Source organism: Mobula birostris, chromosome 7 (genome assembly GCF_030028105.1).
Source record: "Mobula birostris isolate sMobBir1 chromosome 7, sMobBir1.hap1, whole genome shotgun sequence".
Taxonomy (NCBI): Eukaryota; Metazoa; Chordata; class Chondrichthyes; order Myliobatiformes; family Myliobatidae; genus Mobula; species Mobula birostris.
The window spans coordinates 10,651,009-10,673,908 of NC_092376.1; the positions used below are offsets into that span (position 1 = coordinate 10,651,009).

Consider the following 22,900-nt stretch of genomic DNA (forward strand, 5'->3'; position numbering starts at 1 on the left):
TTGAGTCTGATGGTCCCGGTGTGGAAATAGCCTCCTCCCTGATGGGAATGGAACAAACAGTCCGTGAGCAAAGTGGGTGGGATCCTTCATGATGTAATTGGCCTTACATAGAAATCTATAGCACATTACAGGCTCCTTTAGCCCACAATATTGTGCTGTCCATGTAATTTACTCTAGAAACTGCCTAGAATTTCCCTAGTGCATAGCCCTATTTTTCTAAGCTCCATTTACCCATTTAAGAGGCTCTTAAAAGACCCTATTGTATCCACTTCCACCACTGCAGCCGGTACTGCATTTCATGCACTCACCACTCTGTGTGAGAAACTTACCCCTCATATCCCTTCAGTACCTATTTCCAGGCACCTTAAAACTACGCCCCCTCATGTTAGTCATTTCAGCCCTGGGAAAAAGCCTCCGACTATCCACAAGATCAATGCCTCTCATCATCTTATACACCTCTATCAGGTCACCTCTCATCCTCCGTCGCTCCAAGGAGAAAAGGCCAAGTTCACTCAACCTATTCTCATAAGGAATGCCCTCAAATCCAGGAATCATCCTTATAAATCTCCTCTGCACTCTCTCTCTATAGTATCCATATCCTTCCTGTAGTGAGGTGACCAGAACTAAGTACAGTACTCCAAGTGGGGTCTGACCAAGGTCTTACATTACCTCACGGCTTTTGAAATCAATCCGACAGTTGATGAATGCCAACACGCCATGTGGCTTCTTAACACTGTCAACCTGTGCAGCAGCTTTGAGTGTCCTATGGACACGGACCCCAACATCTCTCAGATCCTCCACACTGCCAAGAGTCTTAGCATTAATATTATATTCAGCGTTCAAATTTGACCTACTAAAATGAACGACTTTATACTTATCTGGGTTGAAGTCCATCTGCCACTTCTCAGCCCAGTTCTGCTTCCTATCAATGCCCTGCTGTAACCTCAGACAACCCTCCGGACTATCCACAACACCCCCCAAACCTTTGTGTCATCAGCAAACTTACTAGCCCACCCTTTTACTTCCTCATCCAGGTCATTTATAAAAATCACAGAGGGGTCCCAGAACAGATCCCTGTGGAACACTACTGGTCACCGACTCCATGCAGAATACAAAAAATCTACAACTACCCTTTGCCTTCTGTGGGCGAGCCAATTCTGGATCCACAAAGCAAGGTCTCCTTGGATCCCATGCCCCCTTACTTTCTGAAGGTGCCTTGCATGGGGAATCTTATCAAGTGCCTTACTGAAATCCATATACACTACATCCACTGCTCTACCTTCATCAATGCATTTTGTTACATCCTCAAAGAACTCAATCAGGCTCGTAAGGCACGACCTGTCCTTGACAAAGCAATGCTGACTATCCGTAATCAAATTATGTCTCTCCAAATGCTCATAAATCCTGCCTCTTAGGACCTTCAACAACTTGCCACCACTGAAGTCAGACTCACTGGTCTATAATTTCCTAGGTTATCTCTACTCCCTTTCTTGAACAAGGGAAAAATATTTGCAAACCTCCAATCCTCCGGTACTTTTCCCGATCCAATTGATGACACAAAGATTGTCACAAGAGGCTCAGCAATCTCCTCACTTGCTTCCCAGAGTAGCCTGGGGTACATCTCATCCAGTCTCGGCATCTTATCTAACTCAATGCTTTTCAAAAGCTCCAGCACATCCTCTTTCTTGATGTCTATATGCTCAAGTGTTTCAGTCTTGCTGTAAGTCATCCCTACATTTGCCAAGGTCTTTTTCCCTGGTGAATACTGAAGCAAAGTACTCATTAAGTAACTCCGCTACCACCTCAGACTCCATGCACACGTTTCCACTATCGCACCTGATTGGTCCTTTTCTCATCCTCTTGCTCTTCACATACTTGTAGAATGCCTTGGGGTTTTCCTTAATCCTGCTCACCAAGGCCTTCTCGTGGCCCCTTCCGGCTCTCCTAATTCCATTCTTTAGCTCCTTCCTAGCAACCTTGTAAATTTTCTAGAGCTGTAACAGTACCTAGTTTCTTGAATCTTTTGTAAGCTTTTCTTTTTTCTTAACTAGATTTTCTACATCCTTTGTACGCCATGGTTCCTTAACCCCACCACTCCCTGAACATTTGCCACATTTCTGCCGTGCGTTTCCTGAGAGCATCTGCTCTGAATTTATGCTCCTTAGTTCCTGCCTAATAGCATCATTTCCCCTTACCCCAATTAAATGTTTTCTCAAATTGTCTGCTCCTATCCCTCTCCAGCGCTATGGTGAAGGAGATAAAGTTGTGATCATTACCTCCAAAATGCTCTCCCACAGAGAGATTTGACACCTGACCAGGTTCATTTCCAAATACCAGATCAAGTACAGCCTCTCCTCTAGTTGGCTTATCTACATAGTGTCAGGAAACCTTCCTGAACACACCTAACAAACTCCACCCCATCTAAACCCCTTGCTCTAGGAGATGATATTAGGGAAGTTAAAATCTCCATTCACAACCCTATTATTATTGTACCTTTTTAGTGTTAGAAACAGATGGAGTCCAACTCCATAGATAGTCTGAACTTCCAATTACACTGGATTCCAATTAACTCTGCCAACAGTTAATTGGGCAGCTGCTTTCTTGGGACAAGTCTTAAAGAACAAAAAAACTAATTGAGAAAAGAGTAGGGATTCTTTTTTATTTGGGACATTGTGATGCTTGATTGGAAAAGGAACAGTTGCTAACTAGAATGAGTTGTGGCCATTAGGCACTACACCATGCTTAGAAGGAACAGTTCGTAAATAACTCAAGTTGTGTGTGCTTTGTGTTATGTTATCCATTTGGGCTGATGGATGCAGATTCAAAAAGCAGTGATTTTTGATTATTGTGCTTTTTTGTTTTGACACTATTTGTTGCAGGAAGGCAGCCCATTATCTGCACTAGATGTTTGCACTGATTTTGTTCATTTAGTCAATTAAAAGAACACAGCAGCATGCACTGGATGAATTCTTTTATCGATAACTACTAGGAACTAATATGCAGTTTTATATTGTTGTGATAGTATTGGTAATGTTCTAATTTCTTCTGTATTTTATTAAATACGCAATTTGTTACTCAGTTTAATTGTAGTTTGTCTTTTTTATACTTTTTAAACTATTCCCACGAAGCTTTGGCTAATTGGGACAGCTGCTTAATTATGCCAAAATGTTCTGGACCCGCTATGTCCCAGTTAACCAGAATCCACTGTATGTAGAAGAGGAGAGATAAAGCAGGAGACCTCCTACTCCGCCTGACTTCATTATTAAAAGCTAAGAAAGGCACATACTCACCCCCCAGCTTGGCATTCACCATCACATACAGGTGCTCCTGGGGATAAACCGTCACGTCCCGGGACACAGCATGCAGACTGATGGATGGATATTCCAAGGAGAATCCCATGCCAGATCCATCAAACCAAGACAGTCGACTGGAAAACAAAAACAGGACGAAAATGTGAATTAATAAAACTCCTGCAAACAGTTCTTTAAAAATAATGAGATTAAATTAAACTTTATTGTCATTGTGCCGAGTACAGATACAAAGCCAATGAAATGCATTTAGCATCTGACCAGAAATGCAAAGAATAGTGTTATTTACAAACTAACTGTGAATAAAAAAGTGCTACAGCACACAAATATAAAAGTACTGAGACAGTACAATATGGATGCAATACTGCTTAGTGCTGTGATGTGAGGTTCAGCAGGGTCACAGCCTCAGGGAAGAAGCTCTTCCTGTGCCTGCTGGTGCGGGAGCAGAGACTCCTGTAGCGCCTACCAGATGAGAGGAGAGTAAAAAGTCCATGGTTAGGGTGAGATGCATCCCTGATAATGCTTTTTGCCCTGCCCAGGCAGCGTTTATGGTAGATGTTCTCATTGGTGGGCAATTGGGTGCTGATAATCCGCTGGGAAGTTTTCACCACACGCTGGAGTGCTTTGCAGTCCGATACGGGATAATTGCCATACCACACTGAGATGCAGTTGGTGAGTATGCTCACAATGGTACAGTGGTAAAGGTCCGTCAGTATCCTGGGACAGAGGTGAGCTTTCTTCATGCTCCACAGGAAATAAAGGTGCTGTTGCGCCTTTTTGATCAGGATGGAGGAGCCTGTTCTGAAACTACCTGACACTGCAGATAGTCAGTTAGGTACCAGGAAGTACCAGAGAACCATTGCCGGGGCAAATCAAGCTCTCCACCAACCAGGACTCCGGGATCACATTCTGGAATTCCAACCATTCTTTTCCATGGAAACAGGCCTTCCAACCCAACTGGTCCATGCCAAACAAAATGCCCATATGTTCATGTTTGTCCCATATCCCTCAGGCGTTTCCTATCTATGGTGTTGTCTAAATGCTGTTAATGTGCATGTCTCAACTGCCTCCTTTGTCGGCTCATTCCTTGTACACACAACACTCTGCACGAAGAAGCTGCTGTTTGGAAATAGTAGACTACAAGACATAGCAGATATTCTAGACCAGCCTTTGTCAAGCAACACACATAAAAATTGCTGGTGAACGCGGCAGGCCAGGCAGCATCTCTAGGAAGAGGTACAGTCGATGTTTCGGGCCGAGACCCTTCATCAGGACTAACTGAAAGAAGAGATAGTAAGAGATTTGAAAGTGGAAGGGGGAGGGGGAGATTCAAAATGATAGGAAAAGACAGGAGGGGTAGAGATGGAGCCAAGAGCTGGAAAGTTGATTGGCAAAAGGGATATGAGAGGATCATGAGACAGGAGGCCTAGGCAGAAAGAAAAGGGGGAGGGGGGGAAGCCCAGAGGATGGGCAAGGGGTATAGTGAGAGGGACAGAGGGAAATGCCCCCCATCCCCCTCATACCCCATCCGTTATTTATTTATACACACATTCTCCCTCTGTCCCTCTCACTATACCCCTTGCCCAACCTCTGGGTTCCCCCCCCCCCCCTTTTCTTTCTCCCTGGGCCTCCTGTCCCATGATCCTCTCATATCCCTTTCGCCAATCACCTGTCCAGCTCTTGGTTCCGTCCTTCCCCCTCCTGTCTTCTCCTATCATTTTGGATCTCCCCCTCCCCCTCTCAAATCTCTTACTAGCTCTTCCTTCAGTTAGTCCTGACGAAGGGTCTCGGCACGAAACGTCGACTGCACCTCTTCCTAGAGATGCTGCCTGGCCTGCTGCATTCACCAGCAACTGTTATGTGTGTTGCTTGAAATTCCAGCGTCTGCAGATTTCCTCGTGCCAGCCTTTGTCAACCTTTTTTGCCGTGGAGGAACCCTTGAAATAATTTTCAGGTCTCAGGGAACTCTGCGTAAAAATTATTATATCTACAGCACATGGTATGTTAGCATGATCAATAAGTTGTAGAAATAATAATCCAAACATAATTGTCAATGTTCTTTTGAGTAGAGAATGAAGTTTTAGCCAACCTTTCTTGAAAAAAAGAGGCAGTTAAGCTTAGCTTACCTTTCTTGAACTTAATCTCTTTTCGACTGAATTAAATTGAATCTTTACGTTACATCTCTAAGTATGCAATCATTGTAATTTATAAAAAATAGAACAGTCAATGTAACATAGAATCAGTGTGAATTAAACAGTCTGCTGGCCTGGTGGAAGAAGCTGTCCCGGAGCCTGTTGGTCCTGGCTTTTATGCTGCAGTACCATTTCCCGGATGGTAGCAGCTGGAATAGATTGTGGTTGCAGTGACTTGGGTCCCCAATGATCTTATGGGCCTTTTTTTTTATATATACACACCAGTGTCCTGAATCATGGGAAGTTCACAACTACAAATGTGCTGGGCTGTCTGCACCACTCTCTGCAGAGTCCTGCGATTAAGGGAGGTACAGTTCCCATACCAGGCAGTGATGCAGCCAGTCAGGATGCTCCCAGTTGCAGAAAGTTATTTGGATTTGGGGGCCCATACCAAACTTCATCAACTGTCTGAGGTGAAAGAGGCACTGTTTTGCCTTTTTCATCACACAGCTGGTGTGTACAGATCACCTGAGGTCCTCGATGATGTGGATGCCAAGGAACTTAAATCTGTTTACCCTCTCAACCCCAGATCCATTGATGTCAACAGGGGTTAGACAGTCTCCCTTACTCCAGTAATCCACAACCAGCTCCCTTGTTTTTGCAACATTGAGGAAGAGGTTGTTTTCTTGACACCACTGTGTCAGAGAGTGATTTCTTCTCTGTAGGCCACCTTGTTATTGTTTGAGATAATGTAGTGTTGTCAGCAAATTTAATTAACAGATTAGAGCTGTGGGTGGCGACACAGTCATGGGTATATGGGGAGTAAAGGAGGAGGACTTAGTACATACCCCTGAGGGGCTCCTGTGTTGAGAGTCAGAGGGGTGGAGGTGAGGGAGCCCACTCTTACCACCTGCTGGCAATCTGACAGGAAGTCCAGGATCCAGCTGCGCAAGGCAGGGTCAAGGCCAAGGTCTCTGAGTTTCTTGTCATGCCTGGATGGAATGATGGTGTTGAATGCTGAACTGCAGTCCAAGAACAGCATTCTCACATAAGCATCCTTCTTCTCCATGTTTTCTTTCCCTTTCATAAATTTTCAAAACTCATAAGGCAAACATAATGAATTTCTGTTAAATAACTGGCTTAAGCCAAAATGGAATTTAATTTTTCTAAAGGAAGGCTTGGTAGATTTAATTTCAGTAAAGTTTGTAAATTGATTTAATGCTATTTACAACATTTGTTGTCACAATATCAGGATTTTCTCATGGAGTCAACTTTTGATGGGACCATCAGTACAGGTGCCAACACAGTCCTTCCAAGACATTCCTCTGTTTCCAGCTATGAAGACCAATCATCAAATATATCTTAGCCTTTGCTTGTTTCGGGCAGCTCTTTGCAACAGAAAAAAAGTTTTCTTTAATTTCACCATCATTTACAAACCTTTCAAATGCTACAACATGACATTTATTGGTGAAGTCTGTTGACTCATCAACCTGGATAGAGAAGCTGTTGTTTTTCAGTTTATCACAAATAACTCTTCAGCATCATGTGACGTCATCAATACGTTGATTTATCTTACTGTCCGAGAGTGAAACCTGTTCAATTTCTCATATTGCATCTTGCCCTACCATTTTACCCACCAAGCATCACTAGGTTCTCACCAACTGTGTGACTTTTCCTTTTCTGGTTAATAAGCTCTGCTGCTAAATAACTTGTCTCCTGAACCCTTCTACTGACAGTGACTTTACTAACTGTTTGTTTTGAGATTCCAATCGCCGTTTAAAATAATGAGCACTTTTACGTGTCATATGGCTGTGTTTTGTAGTCAAGTGTCTTCTCAATTTAGCTGGAGCCATTGCTGCACTTGTAAGTTGTTTGCCACAGACTAGGCACAATGAAATAGGACAGCTTGGATCACCAGTCCATGTAAAGTCCATTGTCAAGACGAACTTCTTTGTGCGTCCGTTGTTGCATGATAAGAATGGCATTATAAACTAAACTAGAAAACTGCAAACTACATGAAAACTTCACAATACAATTCACTTCTAACCTGCACAATTCACATTTTGCAACATTTACAACAAAGCCGCAGGCCAGCAGCTGAGTCATGGCGTGTAAAAATTCCATCTTTAGAATGAAAATTTCCCTCCAATTTTCTACTGCACTGGTAGAGTTCAATTGCCTTTATAGGGAGATTGGCAGGGAGATTAGCGGGGGCTACTGAGGTGACTTTAAACTAGAATGGTTGGGGGGTGGGAATCAAATTAAAGAGGCTAGGCGTGAGGAGGTTAGTTCACTACAGGGAGATGGGAACCAGTGCAGAGAGGCAGAGGGGTGTAAAGTGAGGGTAGAAACAAAAAGTACTATGGAGAAAAGTAAAAGTGGCAGGCCAACAAATCCAGGGCAAGCATTAAAAAGGGACACTTTTCAGCATAATTGTATAAGGGCTAAGACAGTTGTAAAAGAGCGCCTGAAGGCTTTGTGTGTCAATGCAAGGAGCATTCGTAATAAGGTGGATGAATTGAAAGTGCAGATTGTTATTAATGATTATGATATAGTTGGGATCACAGAGACATGGCTCCAGAGTGACCAGGGATGAGAGCTCAACGTTCAGGGATATTCAATATTCAGGAGGGATAGACATGAAGGAAGGGGAGGTGGGGTGGTGTTGCTGGTTAAAGAAGAGATTAACACAATAGAAAGGAAGGACATAAGCCGGGAAGATGTGGAATCGATATGGGTAGAGCTGCGTAACACTAAGGGGCAGAAGACGCTGGTGGGAGTTGTGTACAGGCCACCTAACAGTAGTAGTGAGGTCGGAGATGGTATTAAACAGGAAATTAGAAATGTGTGCAATAAAGGAACAGCAGTTATAATGGGTGACTTCAATCTACATGTAGATTGGGTGAACCAAATTGGTAAAGGTGCTGAGGAAGAGGATTTCTTGGAATGGATGCGGGATAGTTTTTTGAACCAACATGTTGAGGAACCAACTAGAGAGCAGGCTATTCTGGACTGGGTTTTGAGCAATGAGGAAGGGTTAATTAGCAATCTTGTCGTGAGAGGCCCCTTGGGTAAGAGTGACCATAATATGGTGGAATTCTTCATTAAGATGGAGAGTGACATAGTTAATTCAGAAACAAAGGTTCTGAACTTAAAGAGGGGTAACTTTGAAGGTATGAGACGTGAATTAGCTAAGATAGACTGGCAAATGACACTTAAAGGATTGACGGTGGATATGCAATGGCAAGCATTTAAAGGTTGCATGGATGAACTGCAACAAATGTTCATCCCAGTTTGGCAAAAGAATAAATCAAGGAAGGTAGTGCACCCGTGGCTGACAAGAGAAATTAGGGATAGTATCAATTCCAAAGAAGCAGCATACAAATTAGCCAGAGAAAGTGGCTCACCTGAGGACTGGGAGAAATTCAGAGTTCAGCAGAGGAGGACAAAGGGCTTAATTAGGAAGGGGAAAAAAGATTATGAGAGAAAACTGGCAGGCAACATAAAAACGGACTGTAAAAGCTTTTATAGATATGTAAAAAGGAAAAGACTGGTAAAGACAAATGTAGGTCCCCTGCAGGCAGAAACAGGTGAATTGATTATGGGGAGCAAGGACATGGCAGACCAATTGAATAATTACTTTGGTTCTGTCTTCACTAAGGAGGACATAAATAATCTTCCAGAAATAGTAGGGGGCAGAGGGTCCAGTGAGATGGAAGAACTGAGGGAAATACATGTTAGTAGGGAAGTGGTGTTAGGTAAATTGAAGGGATTGAAGGCAGATAAATCCCCAGGGCCGGATGGTCTGCATCCCAGGGTGCTTAAGGAAGTAGCCCAAGAAATAGTGGATGCATTAGTGATAATTTTTCAAAACTCGTTAGATTCTGGACTAGTTCCTGAGGATTGGAGGGTGGCTAATGTAACTCCACTTTTTAAAAAAGGAGGGAGAGAGAAACTGGGGAATTATAGACCGGTTAGCCTAACGTCGGTGGTGGGGAAACTGCTGGAGTCAGTTATCAAGGATGTGATAACAGCACATTTGGAAAGCGGTGAAATGATCGGACAAAGTCAGCATGGATTTGTGAAAGGAAAATCATGTCTGACGAATCTCATAGAATTTTTTGAGGATGTAACTAGTAGAGTGGATAGGGGAGAACCAGTGGATGTGGTATATTTGGATTTTCAGAAGGCTTTTGACAAGGTCCCACACAGGAGATTAGTGTGCAAACTTAAAGCACACGGTATTGGGGGTAAGGTATTGGTGTGGGTGGAGAGTTGGTTAGCAGACAGGAAGCAAAGAGTGGGAATAAACGGGACCTTTTCAGAATGGCAGGCAGTGACTAGTGGGGTACCGCAAGGCTCAGTGCTGGGACCCCAGTTGTTTACAATATATATTAATGACTTGGATGAGGGAATTAAATGCAGCATCTCCAAGTTTGCGGATGACACGAAGCTGGGTGGCAGTGTTAGCTGTGAGGAGGATGCTAAGAGGATGCAGGGTGACTTGGATAGGTTGGGTGAGTGGGCAAATTCATGGCAGATGCAATTTAATGTGGATAAATGTGAAGTTATCCACTTTGGTGGCAAAAATAGGAAAACAGATTATTATCTGAATGGTGGCCGATTAGGAAAAGGGGAGGTGCAACGTGACCTGGGTGTCATTATACACCAGTCATTGAAAGTGGGCATGCAGGTACAGCAGGCGGTGAAAAAGGCGAATGGTATGCTGGCGTTTATAGCGAGAGGATTTGAGTACAGGAGCAGGGAGGTACTACTGCAGTTGTACAAGGCCTTGGTGAGACCACACCTGGAGTATTGTGTGCAGTCTTGGTCCCCTAATCTGAGGAAAGACATCCTTGCCATAGAGGGAGTACAGAGAAGGTTCACCAGATTGATTCCTGGGATGGCAGGACTTTCATATGAAGAAAGACTGGATGAACTGGGCTTGTACTCGTTGGAATTTAGAAGATTGAGGGGGGATCTGATTGAAACGCATAAGATCCTAAAGGGATTGGACAGGCTAGATGCAGGAAGATTGTTCCCGATGTTGGGGAAGTCCAGAACGAGGGGTCATAGTTTGAGGATAGAGGGGAAGCCTTTTAGGACCGAGATTAGGAAAAACTTCTTCACACAGAGAGTGGTGAATCTGTGGAATTCTCTGCCACAGGAAACAGTTGAGGCCAGTTCATTGGCTATATTTAAGAGGGAGTTAGATATGGCCCTTGTGGCTACGGGGGTCAGGGGGTATGGAGGGAAGGCTGGGGCAGTGTTCTGAGTTGGATGATCAGCCATGATCATAATACATGGCGGTGCAGGCTCGAAGGGCCGAATGGCCTACTCCTGCACCTATTTTCTATGTTTCTATAACCGCCTGTGACAATCAATTCCACAGATTTACCAGCCTCTGGCTAAAGAAATTCCTTCTGATCTCTGTTCTAAAGGGATGCCCTTTTATTCTGAGGCTGCCCCTGGACTCACCCACTATAGGAAACATCCTCTCTGCTTCCACTGTATCTAGGCCTTTCAATATTGGACAGGTTTCAATGAGATCTCCCCCCCATTCTTCTACACTCTAGTACAGTGTGTACAGGACCAAAGCCATCAAAGGCACCTCTTACTTTAGCCGTTTCATTCCTGGGATCATTCTCATAAACTTCCACGGGACCTTATAGGCACAATCCTTCTTAAATAAGGGGCCCAAAACTGCTCACAATGCACCAGGTGCGGTCTGACCACTGCCTTATAAATCCTCAGCATTACATCCTTACTTTTATATTCTAATTTTCTCAAAATGAATGCTGAGCAATTATCAATATTTCTTAAAGCATCAAACAATGAGAATCAATATGGCACACGGTGCATATTGCAAAAATCAGCAAGAATAGGCAGACAATTGACCCAGTACCTGTCTCTTTCTTGGAGCAACCAAAAGATTCAGGCCTGCTGTCTTCTCCCCTTCTCACCTTAGGAAGGATTTTTGCGTAAGGCCCTCACCTTTCCACATTTCAGGCTTCAAAGACAACAATTTCTTTTTATACACATCTTGATGAGGGCCAGTGACCTCATGCACCTACCCCGCCCCCCCCCCCCCCACCGGGGCAAGTACAAGGTCGGACGTCTGTACAGGACAGATCCAGGGGCCCAAGGTCAGGTCAGCAGGTGCTGAGGAGGAAGACCTGTGATCCCCAGGGCCAAGAACTGCAGGCAGGAAGACTTGAGGACAAGGGTTGGCAATTCTCAATGGCGGAAAAGGATAGAAAGACATTTGCTTTGCTGTTGTGTTCTGTGTTGTTCTGCTGAACATTCTGGGCATGCTACATTGACACTGGAATATGAGGCAACACTTGTGGGCTGCCCCCATCACATCCTCAGACTGTGTTAGTTGTTAATGCAAAGAACGTATTTTACTCTATGTTTAGTTATACAGTACGTGACAAATAAATCTACTCAAATTAAGCATCACTCAAGAGCCAATTCTATGGGAACACTCAGCAAGACGCCCAGAAGTCAGAGGCAGGTTTTAAGCAGAGAGAAGTATGAAGGCAGTGAGGCAAATCCAGAGCTTGGAACCCAAATGATAGAAGACACAGCCACTAAAGGACATTGGGGGTATGATAATATCATTCCTGGGTGTTGGGGAAATATCAGAGTAAGAGAGGGCTACCTAAGATGGAGAGAATTTCCTTCAACAAGGACAAGCAGAGTCACAGAATGACAGAGAGAAGACTGATAAGATTATTACTTATATAAGATTATCACTATCACCAACGCCTTTGTTCAAAATTCAAAGCAAATTTATTATCAAAGTACATATATGTAACCATATACTGCCTTGAAATTCCTTTTCTTGCAGATATTTACAGGGAAAAGAAATAAAATTGAATTTTAAAAGCCTACAAAACGTAATGAACATAGACCAGTCCACCACAAGTGAACTTGGCCTTTTCTCCTTCGAGTGATGGCAGATGAGAGTTGACCCAATAGAGCTGTATAAGATGATGAGAGGCATTGATCGTGTGGAAAGCCAGAGGCTTTTTCCCAGGGCTGAAATGGCTAACACGAGGGGGCATTGTTTTAAGGTGCTTGGAAGTAGGTACAAGGAGGATGTCAAAGGTAAGCTTTTCACACAGAGAGTGGTGGGTACATGGAATGCACTGCCAGTGGTAGCGGTAGAGGTGGATACAATAGGGTCTTTTGTACTTGGAGCTTAGAAAAATAGGGGGCTATGCGAAAGGGAAATTCTAGGCAGTTTCTAGAGTAGGTTACACGGTCGGCACAACTTTGTGGGCCGAAGGACCGGTAATGTGCTATAGATTTCTATGTTCTATAAGCCCTCTCCACCATTGAGCACTTCTACAAGGAGTGCTATTGCAGGAAAGCACCATCCATCATTAAGGCCACGCTCTCTTCTCACTGCTCCCATCGGGAAGGAGGTACAGGAGTGTTAGGCCCCACACCACCAGGTTCAGGAATAGTTGTTCAACCATCAGGTCCTGAACCGGCGTGAATAACTTCACTCACCTCAACAGTGAACTGACTCCATGACCTACGGACTCACTTTTAACGACTCTTGTTCACAATATTATATGTTTGTTTGTAAGGGCAGTTTGTCTTATGCAAATTGGTTGTTTGTCTCTGTTGTGTGTGGTTTCTCATTGACTCTATTGTGTTTCTCTGTATTTACCAAAAGAAAATAAATCTTGAGTACTATATGGTAACATGCACATACTTTGATCATAAATTTACTTTGAAGTTATACATAAACAAAGACTAACAAACAACCATTGTGCAAAAACAAACTGTGCAAATAAACATAAACCCTATCCTCATTATATGCGTCTTCCGACAATGCAGATTCACAGTTATGCATCAAACCTATTTCTACCAACTTCTCCTTACATGCGTCCAAAACTCACAGTTATGTGAGGCTGTTGGGATGAGAAGCACCTCTTTCCCGCCAATACAAGTCACGTGCGTACGCCTCAGTCTCAACTCCCACCAGTCTCGCACTGGTTTTGGCAGTTTGCGGATGTGCGATCTTGTGTTCTCAAACTTTTGTTGTTATTATCTACAGTGCACTGATTTTGTGCTTGAAATATTTAACAATGCCTCCTAAGTGTTCTATGTCAAGTCCTGGGCCATCAGCCAAGCGGCAGAGAACAGCTTTAACACTTGGAAAAAAAGTTGGAAATTATAAACAGGGCCGCGTCAGGTGAAGGTAACACAGCTCTGGGACGCTACTTCGGCCTGGGTGAGTCCACGATCAGAAACATACAGAAAAATGTTGAGAAAATAAAAAGTGAATTGATTAATTCATCACAAGTGTCTTCAAAGAATGTTACCAAAGTGCATAACCCGATTATGACAAAAATGGAGAAAATGTTGAGTTTGTACATTGAGCACGAAACAAAGAAAAAAAACAACACTCAGCTCCAATCATCTTCGTGTGAAAGCTTTGGAAATTTATGGTTGCCTTTGTTCAGAGGCTAGTGAGGGAGTGTCAAGTGATATTGTGAGCTTTAATGCAAGTAGAGGAGGGTTTTCTAAGTTTGTTAATCATCACAGGCTTCACAACTTAGCTGTGCGTGGTGAGCAAGCTAGTGCTGACCACGAAGCTGCTGAATGTTATCCTGTGCAGTTGTGGGCTGTGATAGGTGAGTTAGGCATCACACCCAAGCAGGTGTTTAATGCAGACGAGACCGGGCTTTTTTGGAAGCGTATGCCGAAACGCACTTACATAAGCAAGGATAAAAAGACTGTGTCAGGTTTCAAGGCAGCAAAGGATAGGTTGACTCTGCTTATGTGTTCCAATGCCGAAGGAGACTGTAAGATGAAGCTTCCCTTAGTTTGCCATTCACTAAACCAGATGAAGCCCCTGGCAGAATTTTTTAAGGCTGCAGAACACTTGGCACAGATGGCGTTGTCTTGTGGTACTGCTTTTGTGTCGTATTGGTATGAAAATGTGAATAAATTACAGATAAATCATATTTAGGAAGCCCTCCAGAACGCATCCCTATTTTCTCCATTTAAATAATTATTCACATTATGCATTTTCCATACTATGTGTCGACTGCGAGGAACGTATCCCCCATATGTGAGGAGGATCGGGTGTACTGAGAACAGGAGCAGTAACGAGTCCTTGAAGGTGAATTCATAGCTTGTAGACTCAGTTCAGCGTGGTAAGTGAAGCTACCCACGCCGGTTCAAGGGTAATAACTGCTCCTGAACGTGCTGCATGGTGCTGTGAGACCCAAGGCTTCCATGCCTCATGCTGGTTGGTGGTAGCAAGAAGAGAACGCAGCTTGGATTTGGTGGGGGGGGTTGTGGGAGGGGTCTTTCACTCCAAGTAATATTTTATTCTTCCTATGTTTCCATTGACTCCCCCACTCTCCACCACATACCTACACTCAAGGAATAATTTAACTCACTGATGAACTACCAAGCATTCCAATAAACCATTTTGTGTGGGTTATGGATGACTTACAGCTTCTAACTGCTTTAAACTCCTTGTCATCACCAGCAGCACAGCAAATAGCTTGATCTATTATACTGCTGCTTCCTGATGTGTGGGAACAATTCAATTCCCACTGGCAGTACTATCTCATTCTGGCCAAACTTTTACGCAAAGTCAACTGAATGGCAAGCAGGAATCCCCATATACGAAGTAAATTTATTATCAAAGTTCATATCCGTCTCCATAGGCTGCACTGAGATTCATCAGACATGCACAGCAAATACAAAGAAACACAACAGAATCAATGAAAAGCTGCACACAAAAGATAGACAGCCAGTGTGCAAAAAGACATCAAGCTGTGCAACTACATAAGAAACATAAAATAATAATAATAATAATAAATGCCGATAACATGAGTTGCGGAGTTCTTGAAAGCGAGTCTGAAAGTCATGGAATCAGTTCAGTGTTGAGGTGAGTGAAGTTATCCACTCTGGTTCAGGAGACTGATAGTTGAAGGGTGATAACTTTTCCTGAACCTGGTGGTGTGGGACCCAAGGCTCCTGTACCTTCTTCCTGATGGCAGCAGTGGGAAGGAAGACAGCATGGCCTGGATGGTGGGGGTCCCTGATGATGGATTGTGATTTCCTGCAAAAACACTCGTGTAAACGTGCTCAGTGGTAGGAGGGCTTTCAAAGGCTAGGCTAGTGCATCTTTAATGCTACCATCCTTGCAATGATCCGCAGACTTGGAGAAAATCGTGACAGGATTTTGGTTACCTGGCACAGCAGAGGCCATTCTGCCTACATTGTATGGACTGTGAAATGAATCAGAGATGGGTAATCTCTGCCATTTTCGAAAACAGCCAGCAGCAGGCAATTAATTAATCTATCAATTAGTCATGGGATGTGAGTATCTCTGGTAATTCCATTCACTGCCTGTCTCTCAACCGGAGATACACTCAGCCACCACATTATCAGGTACAGGAGTGAAGCCCAGTGTGATCTTCTGCTGTTGTAGCCCATCCACCCCAAGGTTCAACGTGTTGTGCATTCAAAGACACTCTTCTCTACATCACTGTTGTATCAAGTGGTAATTTGAGTTAGTCACCTTCCTGTCAGCTTGAACCAGTCTGGCATTCTCCTCTGACCTCTCCCATAAACAAGGAGTTATCACCCACAGAAATGCTGCTCACTGGATTTTTTTGTTTTTCCACACCATTCTCTGCACACTCAGGAGACTGTTGAGTATAAAATTCCCAGGAGATCAGCAATTTCTGAGATACTCAAGCCACCCCGTCTGGCACCAGCAATCATTGCACAGGCAAAGTTACTTAGATCACATTTGTTCCCCATCTGATATTTGATCTGAATAACAACTGAACCTCTTGACCACGTCTGCATGCTTTTATGCATGGAGTTGCTGCTACATGATTGGCTGATTAGATATTTGCATGAATGAGCAAGTACACAGGTGTACCTAATAAAGTGGCCACTGAGCATAGATCTAACCTAATGAGGTGAATGAGGAAGGATAGTGGGCAAGACTAAAACCAGAGAGCACAGTCACAGAATAGAGCAGGTATTCCCAGCCTTTGTTATGCCATGGACCAACACTATTAAGCAAGGGGTCCGTGAACTCCAGGTTGGGAACCCCTGCCTTCAGGAACACATACTAAGCAGATGCCAGGTGGTACTTAAGGAGATGGCAGACCAGCTTGTTTTCCCACTTAGTTATTGTTAATCCAGCTTCCCTCAGCAGCCCACAATCTGCTGGAGGAACGCTGTGGGGGTTGGGGGGGGGGGGGGGGAGAAGAAAAGAAAAGAAAAATGGCATAAAGAAGATTGGGAATGCCTGTCTTCAGAGCATCACTCCTACTGGGACATAGGCCACCAACAGCAGCTCACCACAGTCCTCTGCTCTAGACCAGTCTTTCAAGTTGTCCACCATCTGCTGAGACCCAGGGATGAGGTCTTCGGAGCTTCTGTTGGCATTTCTGTAGCTCTGGGGTTTGATGGGACGAGGCTGCTAGCTCCACACCTAACCCCTCGTCTTTTGTAGCCGGGCTTGGATCCGCCCTGGTGGAGTTTATTTACTAGTGAAACTCCCTTTCTTCCTGTGCATCTCCAGAAACGGCTCATTAGCCCACGCTGGCAATCTCCCAACTCAGCACCAGAAACCAACCGCTCTCCGGCTTCGTACGTCTAGGGTATACGTACTCCGGTCCTGCCAAATCTGTGAAATGTCTCACCCACCCAAGCCCCGGCTTCTGTGAATAACAAAAAGTGCCCATTATAATGAAACAGTCAAATGTGCACAGGTCGGAGCTCAAATCTTCCAAAAGCCATATTCACTGATCTCCAGTAACTTCCGCACCTGGGCTGCATCAAATCACGGTTCCCCACCAGATCAAATCCTACAACCAGGTCTCTCTAGCATCTTCTCTCTCCACCTCCCGCCGAAACAAGACAAAAACTCCCACCGGTGTCTGGCACAACCCCCCCCCCCCCAGCCTTCTCTCCCGATTGGATGGCCCACATTCCTAAGCACCCCTTATCTCTAACAATAACCCAAACACTGTTAGCTGTGAAATCTTTACCAAGGAGTTACACTAGTTATTTGCATTTTCAACATGTTTGTTAATTTTATTTTTATTTGGAGATCAAGGGTGGACCAGACCCTTTCGGCCCTTCAAGCCACACCACCCAACATCCCACTGATTTAACCCTAGCCTAATTACAGGCCAATTTACATTGACCAATTAACCTACAAACCAACATGTTTTTGGAATGTGGGAGGAAACCACAGCACCTGGAGGAAACCCACGTGCACAAGGGAAACTCCTTACAGGCAGTGGCAGGAATTGAACTCAGGTCACTGGTGTTGTAACAGCATTACGCTAATGTTTTGATGTACATGTGACAAATAAAGCTAATCATTAAATCTTAAATCGGAAGGCAGGACCATTTACTGGAGTTACACCATCTCCAGGCTGCCCAGCAGAATGGAAATACAACATTTAAAGTTAAACAATCACCCATTTTCTCCTGCACATTGGGGCTATTGTTAACGAACTATACAGTCAGCACAGATTCCAGCAGCAAAGCACGAACCTGCTCCCCCGCCTCATAGCGGGAAAATGCTCTCTGGCATTGAGCTGCCAGAAATACACAAACTACACTCGGAGGGCCAGGGGGATCAACCAGGCAGCATCTGGGCCAGGACCACCAGACTCAAAAACAGTTACTTCCCATAAGCAGCAAGGCTGATCAACACCTCCACCCACTAACCCACCCTTTCACCTGATGAACAGACACTCGTGTCTAGCATCACTTTATAGACATACAATCAATGTATATAAGCGACCTTCGAGACATCATGCAGAACAACCCCTTCCGGCCGAACGAGCCGCACTAACCAGCAACCCACCCATTTAACGCTAGCCCAATCACAGCACAATTTATATTAACCAATTAATCTACTAACCGGTACTTCTTTGGACTGTGGGAGGAAACCAGAGCACCCGGAGGAAACCCACATACTCATGGGAAGGGCGTACAAACTTCTTACACACAGCATCAGAACTGGATCCTAAACCCCAATGTCCCAAGCTGTAATAGCACCTCACTCACTGCTACCATAGTCACTTATGGATTTATATTTATCATGTTCTTCATCGTTTTTTTGTGCTGCATCAAATCTGGAGTAATAATTACTTTGTTCTCCTTTACACTTATGTAGTGGATGCTACACTAACCTTTTAACCCACTCCACTTCCCTCCCACGCAGTCCATAACTCTCCATCTTTCTAAGAGTCTCTGAGATGTCCCTAATGTATCTGATTCTACCACCACCCCTGGCGAGGCATTCCACACACCCACCTCCCTCTGAGTAAATAAAACCTGTCCATAGTTGGAAAACACAAGAAAATCAATCACTATGACAACCGTGTCTCCACAGTATCTGGAGTATTGTAGTTCATTCTTGTTGGCCCAGTATAGGAGAGATGTGGAGGCTTTGGAAAGGAAGCAGAGGAGGTTCCAAGGTGCTGCCTGGATTAGAGAGTGAGTTAAAAGAATATCATTCAGGATCCCCATCACCCAGGACATGTCCCCTTCTCATTGCTACCACCAGGGAGGTGGCCCAGGAGTCTGAAGACTCACAACTCAACATTTCAAGAATAGCTTCTACCCTTCCGCTTTCTGAATGGACAATATATAACCAACCATATAACAATTACAGCACGGAAACAAGCCATCTCAGCCCTTCTAGTCCATTCTGAATGCTTACTCTCACCTAGTCCCACTGACCTGCACTCAGCCCATAACCCTCCATTCCTTTCCTGACCATATACCTACCCAATTTTTTTTTAAATGACAAAATCAAACCTGCCTCTACCACTTCTGCTGGAAGCTCGTTCCACACAGCTACCACTCTCTGAGTAAAGAAGTTCCCCCTCGTGATACCCCTAAACTTTTGCCCCTTAACTCTCAACTCATGTCCTCTTGTTTGAATCTCCCCCCACTCTCAATGGAAAAAGCCTATCCATGTCAACTCTATCTATCCCCCTCAAAATTTTAAATACCTCTATCAAGTCCCCCCTCAACCTTCTACGCTCCAAAGAATAAAGATCTAACTTGTTCAACCTTTCTCTGTAACTTAGGTGCTGAAACCCAGGTAACATTCTAGTAAATCTCCTCTGTACTCTCTCTATTTTGTTGACATCTTTCCTATAATTCAGTGACCAGAACTGTACACAATATTCCAAGTTTGGCCTCACCAATGCCTTGTACAATTTCAACATTACATCTCAACTCCTATACTCAATTGTCTGATTTATAAAGCATACCAAAACTTTCTTCACCACCCTATCCACATGAGATTCCACCTTCAGGGAATTATGCACCATTATTCCTAGATCCCTCTGTTCTACTGCATTCTTCAATGCCCTACCATTTACCATGCACACTACCTCACGATTCCTTTTTGCTCCCTGTTTGCTCTAATTATTTAATTTTTAAAATGCATTTCTTATTGTAATGTAGTCTTTCAAATTATGTGATGCACTGTACTGCAGCCACAAAACAAATTTCATGACGTATGCCAGTGATATTAAACTTGATTCTGATCAAGAGTATATAAAACTGATAAGGAACAATTTCTTAAAAGTGGGGAGGGGAAACCAGTTCTGCTGTTTGTAGAATTGAACCTGTATATACATCAGATTTTAAAATTTAATATTATTGCAGCTTATTTATACATAAGAATGTTTGTAAGTCTGACACGGTAGTGTAGTGTTAGCGTAACATTTACAGCATCAGAAACCCAGGTTCAATTCCTGTAGCTATTTGTAAGGAGAGTCTTCTTGCACCACCATAGCATGCCCACAACTTCCTAACCCCTACGCCTTTGGAATGTGCGAGGAAACTGGGCACCCAGAGGACACCCACATGGTCACAGGGAGAACAGTCAAACCCTTCACTGACAGCGGTGGGAATGGAAACCCAATTGCTGATCACTGCGGTTATAAAGCATTTCGCTGCTGGGTTGCTAGTTATTTTACTCAAACTTTTTGAGGGCAAATTGTAAAACGAGAAAGCAGAATTGGAGGAAGTAATGGGGGAGCAGATGGATGTCAGAGCTAAGTTTTTTTGTTTTCACAGAGTGGTCAATGTATGAAAAACACTGCCAGGGTGGTGATAGAGGTAGATACATTAGGGACAGTTAAGAAACTCTTAGGCACATAGATGAAAGAAAAATGGATGGGTATGTGGGAGGGAAGGGTTAGATTGATGTAGGAGTAGGTGAGAAGGTTGGCATAACATTGCGAGCGAAGGGCCTGGATTGTGCTGTACTGTTCTATGAATCATCATTTGTCTGTTATGTGCTGTGTTGTATGATGTAGGCCAGTGGTCCCCAACCACTGGGCCATAAGTTCGTGCTACCAGGCCGCGAGGAAACGGTATGATTGGGCAATATGAAACGATACGAGTCAGCTGCACCTTTCCTCATTCCCTGTCATGCACTGTTGAACTTGAACGCTCTCCCCCCCCCCCCCCAGCCCCCGGTCGGCCGGTCCGCTAGAATATCAATATTAAACCGGTCCGCGGTGGGCAAAACGTTGGGGACCCCTGATGTAGGCGATCATGCTCTTCCATCACCATAATTGTTCTTGGCTAATTTTTCTACAGAAGTGGTTTCCCATTGCCTGCTTCTGGACAGTGTCTTTACAAGACGGGTGACCCCAGCCATTATCAATACTCTCCAGAGATTGTCTGCCTGGCGTCAGTGGTCGCATAACCAGCACTTGTGATGTGCACCGGCTGCTCATACGACCATCCACCACCTGCTCCCACGGCTTCACATGACCCTGATCAGGTGGGGCGGGGGCAGGGAGGGCTAAGCAGATGCCACACAAATTAGCAAAGATTGGAACGATTCAGCAAAGTAACCAATTTTCTACAGATGTACTGTGGAGAATATTCTGACTACTTGCATCAGTATCTGGTACAGAAGGGCCACCGCACAGGAACGGTAGAGACTCAGACAGCTCCATCATGGGCACTAGCCTCTCCTACCCTTGAGGACATTGTCAAAAGTCACTGACTCAAGGCGGCGTCATCTATCATTAAGACCCCATCACCCAGGGCATGCCCTCCTATCATTACCACCACCAGGAAGGAGGTACAGGAGCCTGAGGACAGGTACTCAATGTTTTAAGAACAGCTACTTCTCCTTCATCAAAATTCTGAACAGACAATAAATCCATGGACAACACCTCACTACTTCGCTTCCTTCTACAATAATTATCTTTTTGATATTGTAATTTATATAAATTTTTAATGCCTTTGCTCTGTCCTGCTGCAAAACAACACATTTCATGACATACATCAGTGATAATAGACCAGCTTCTGGTTCTATTTTAGTTATATTGTAATTTAGTCAGACAACACTCAAGAGGCTGACAGCTGATTCCTGTCCCCATTTACCAGAACTGGCTGGAAGACACTCAATTCAGTTTAAATGATTTGAACGCTAGACTACGAGAGCGGTGGCAAACTTAAGACAAACAAAAGCACGCCAATTTGACAAACACCCACAAAAGCTGCTGCGTTGACAATGGTGAATGGCACCACGCTAGTTGGAGGGGAGGACTACAATGGGTAACACTGGCGTCCTCTGTGCATAGTCGACCTTCACCCCTCCCCTCCTCCAGGTACCTGCTCCTCGCTCACATTCCCCTCCTCCTCTCGCTTTTGCCCCCTTTCCCGCCCGAACACAGGAGCACTCCGGCTCAGTATCTGTTATGATAGAAATGTCTCAGCCGACTACCTCTTCTAACCCGGGGTTCCCAAAGTGGGCTCCACGGCCCCCTTGCTTAATGGTATCGGTCCATGGCATAGAGGTTGGGAGCCCCTGATCTAACCTCTCATCCTACTCCCCCTCTTTCCCCTCCCTATCCTCTTTCCCCATCAGCCCTTCGCCCTCCTCCTCCACCCCTCAATTCCCCCATCCCACCCTCTCTCCCTTTATGGCTTTCTTCTCTTTCTCCCTCTCGCCCTTTCCCTCTCCCACCCTCGCATCTCCCTACTCTTCCCCCAAAGACAGAAACACTCGGCAGGCCGAAGCACAGACCCCACAAACCCCTCACCTCTCGGCGATATACAGAGTGCCGGTGCCCAGTCCCTTGCCGTCCAGCACCGCCGCGATCTCGGGCTGCTGCAGGCGCACCCCCTCGGCCGGGGGAGGGAAACACTTCAGGAAAACCATGGTGCAGCCAACTCTCCCCGCAGGCCTAGCCCTCGGACTGGCGCTGCCTCTCTCTCCCCTCACCGCTCCATGCGGTGCCGCCTGACCCGGAACCAATCCCGGCATCACCCACCACCTGTAGCGCCACTGGTGCTGGGAGGTCTCAACCCATAAATTTTCTCCACTACAGCGCCGCCAGCGGCCGGGAGGCCTCACAATAATCCCATTTTTCCCCACCACAGCGCGACCCACAGCTGGGA

General features: G+C 44.8%; 1 protein-coding gene across 2 annotated transcripts in view; it reads right to left on the reverse strand.

The window, feature by feature from the left end:
- Positions 1-22,767, reverse strand: part of clns1a (chloride channel, nucleotide-sensitive, 1A) — a 49,063-nt gene extending 26,296 nt beyond the window's left edge. For both annotated transcript variants that reach the window (XM_072262615.1, XM_072262614.1), the window contains exons 1-2: positions 22,543-22,767; positions 3,291-3,427 (exon numbers count right to left, since the gene is read on the reverse strand). In XM_072262615.1, the coding sequence (XP_072118716.1) occupies positions 3,291-3,427; positions 22,543-22,766 (361 nt within the window). In that variant the 5' untranslated portion in view covers position 22,767. The remainder of the gene's footprint in view (positions 1-3,290; positions 3,428-22,542) is intronic.
- Between the last annotated feature and the right edge of the window lie 133 nt (positions 22,768-22,900).